This window comes from Berghia stephanieae, chromosome 6 (assembly GCF_034508935.2).
Source record: "Berghia stephanieae isolate SIO BIC M18660-M18661 chromosome 6, UCSD_Bste_1.3, whole genome shotgun sequence".
Classification (NCBI taxonomy): Eukaryota; Metazoa; Mollusca; class Gastropoda; order Nudibranchia; family Aeolidiidae; genus Berghia; species Berghia stephanieae.
The window spans coordinates 1,266,907-1,269,406 of NC_088365.1; the positions used below are offsets into that span (position 1 = coordinate 1,266,907).

At 36.2% G+C, this 2,500-nt stretch overlaps 2 protein-coding genes across 2 annotated transcripts in view; one reads left to right on the top strand and one right to left on the bottom strand.

The window, feature by feature from the left end:
* The window catches only part of LOC144975946 (uncharacterized), a 551,710-nt gene that overhangs the window by 323,758 nt on the left and 225,452 nt on the right, over positions 1-2,500 (bottom strand). The gene's annotated exons all lie outside the window — the stretch shown is intronic.
* The window catches only part of LOC144975938 (toll-like receptor 4), a 34,576-nt gene that overhangs the window by 1,217 nt on the left and 30,859 nt on the right, over positions 1-2,500 (top strand). Inside the window, exon 2 of the mRNA XM_078920147.1 lies at positions 738-2,500. This exon is cut by the window's right edge and continues 2,136 nt beyond it. Within this exon, the coding sequence (XP_078776273.1) occupies positions 1,336-2,500 (1,165 nt within the window). The 5' untranslated portion in view covers positions 738-1,335. The remainder of the gene's footprint in view (positions 1-737) is intronic.

A 2,500-nucleotide genomic window follows, 5' to 3' on the forward strand; every position in this document is an offset into this window, starting at 1 on the left:
AGGTTGTATTTTCTAGCACCGCATTTGTAGGGGTTACCAATTCGCGCGCATGATAATCGAGGCTGTAAACATGATTGTGGAGTCCTGGTATTGTACGTCCTCTGGTAGAAGTGATGAAACTTGAGTCCAAAGATAGAAATAGAAAGAGAGGAATTAAAGTCTGTATCACATTGGGTGACTGCTCTATTGTGGTTTTGTCTCCATGTTTGACGGGACAAAAATGATTTCTTAATAAAGGACATTCCGTCACCATACTGATGTGTAAAATGAATTCCTGGGCTGAAATCGCGATGTTTCCGTGGAAATAAAAATGTAAACGTTGTCTTGTCTCATCTTACACATTCAGCGTAGATGTGTTGCTCAGTGGAATTCTTGTAAACCGCTTTGGGAATTTTTAGTGGATATTGTTCTCTACACAATAGCTCACATTATTTTTTTTAATGGATGACTGGACCTGTATTGAATATATGAATTATGAGAGAATTTATTAACGCGTTGCAGTATAATTTATCCTTATGCAAAGTGACACTAAGCTGCTGAAAGCTGTGGACTGAAAAACAAAACAGCAACAAACATGACTATTTTTACAAATCAGTAGCAGTGATTGAAATTGAGTCTAAAGATAAATCGAGAGGAATTTAAAAAAACAATACGTGGATCAAATGTCCACTGTTTTAAATAAAGCATCCCAGAATTTAATTTATTAATGAACTTTTCATATTTTCTTTTCTTCACAGCCAGCAACAAGGTTCTTTGAAAGATGAATATGGAATGTACAATACTAGTTGTCGCAGTTTTCTGTCTGATCCCTCTTTTTTCTTGTGCTCAGAATGAAATAGATTCGAATCTCACGCTGAAAAAGAATCACACGGTTCTTCAATTCACACCGACGAAATCAAGCACTGAAATGCTTGGAAAGAAGAGAATTCTAAGTAATTTGTTAAATTCCTTTCAAAGCAATCGGATTAAGAATCAGAACGAAATTATTACCTTTGACCAAAATGGCCCCAGTACAAGAATTGATTCAATTAAAAATCTACCTGCAGAAATTTCGAACAAGAGTCGAAAGTTTCAAAAGCTGCAAACTTTGGGAACTCCTATGTTGATGAGATTCCTGCTGATACAGGCAAAGATGATAAACACGACCTCAGTGACAAAACGTTTGATTATTTACGTGGACATATAGATCAAAGGCCCAATTTGAAGGAATCATACTTTTCCCAAGAAGACGATTCTGATGACTCTGACGATGAATACCGTTGCCAAATATCTACAAAAACGATCGATTTTGATCCTTGGTTCATAAAACGTAGCTCTGGTAATCATAGAAGGGACATGTTCAATTGTAGTACTCGGTGTCTCTGTAAATATCTTGACTACAACACAAAATATGTTCACGTCTCCGCAGATTGTGTAAAGAAGGGTTTGCATGCTATCCCGCAAGATCTACCCCTTTCTATTCTAAGACTGGATATTTCATACAACTTTATAACAGATATGAACCTAGCCAATGTTTATATGTACACTTCTCTTAAAGAACTACATGCAACGGATTGTGGTATATTAAATATTTCAAACACAATAACGGGGACAAGCCAATCGCTGGAAACTTTAGATTTAAGATATAATCGCATCCGTTCTCTACCTTTGGGAGTTTTTTCCCCGTTGAAAAAACTGCAAATTTTACTTTTAACTGGCAATTTGATCCAAAACGTGCACCAGGATTTCTTCACCGGACTCTATCGTTTACATTTTCTTGACCTTTCACTCAATAATATACAGAGTATAGAGTCCACGTCTTTTCGTGATTTAAGAGATTTAAAAATGCTGTCATTGTCAGGGAATCATAATCTAGACTATGATACATTTACTCCTGATCTATTCAAAAGCTTAAAGCGTCTAAAATCTTTGAAAATTCAAGGAAGTTCAAATCGGTCGACTACATATCCAAATGAAGCAATTGGTATGCTGCATGAGCTAGAAGACCTCAATATCGACGCTCTTGCTCTTCCAGCGGAATTCGGTCAGCAATTTGAATCTCTAAAGCATCTCAAAGTCTTAAGGTTTGGGCCTCACGCCAATTGCCGATTAGGTGAAATGCCCACGTCCTTCTTCCAATATTTTCCTAATCTCAAATGTTTGTATTTTCATTCATGTAATATCTCTAGTTTCAATCATGAAGCTTACGGCTCTTTTAAAAAGTTGGAAGCGCTGACAATAGAAAAGATTCCCTCAATGACTTTAGATGAAGCTTTTTTACACTTAAATGGATTTAAAACGAAATCTCTGAAGTATATCGGCTTTAAAAATTTGATACATTGGAATTGGCCCTGTATCTGGATGACTGGTAAAGAAGGAAAACCCATGGTTGGCTTTAACCTTACAACCATAAATCTCTCAGAAAATCGCTTATCCCTTCTCTCAGACAACTTTATTAGTGTAATCCCACCCACTGTAGAAAAACTTATATTGAGAAAGAATAAATTCACACTCATTAACA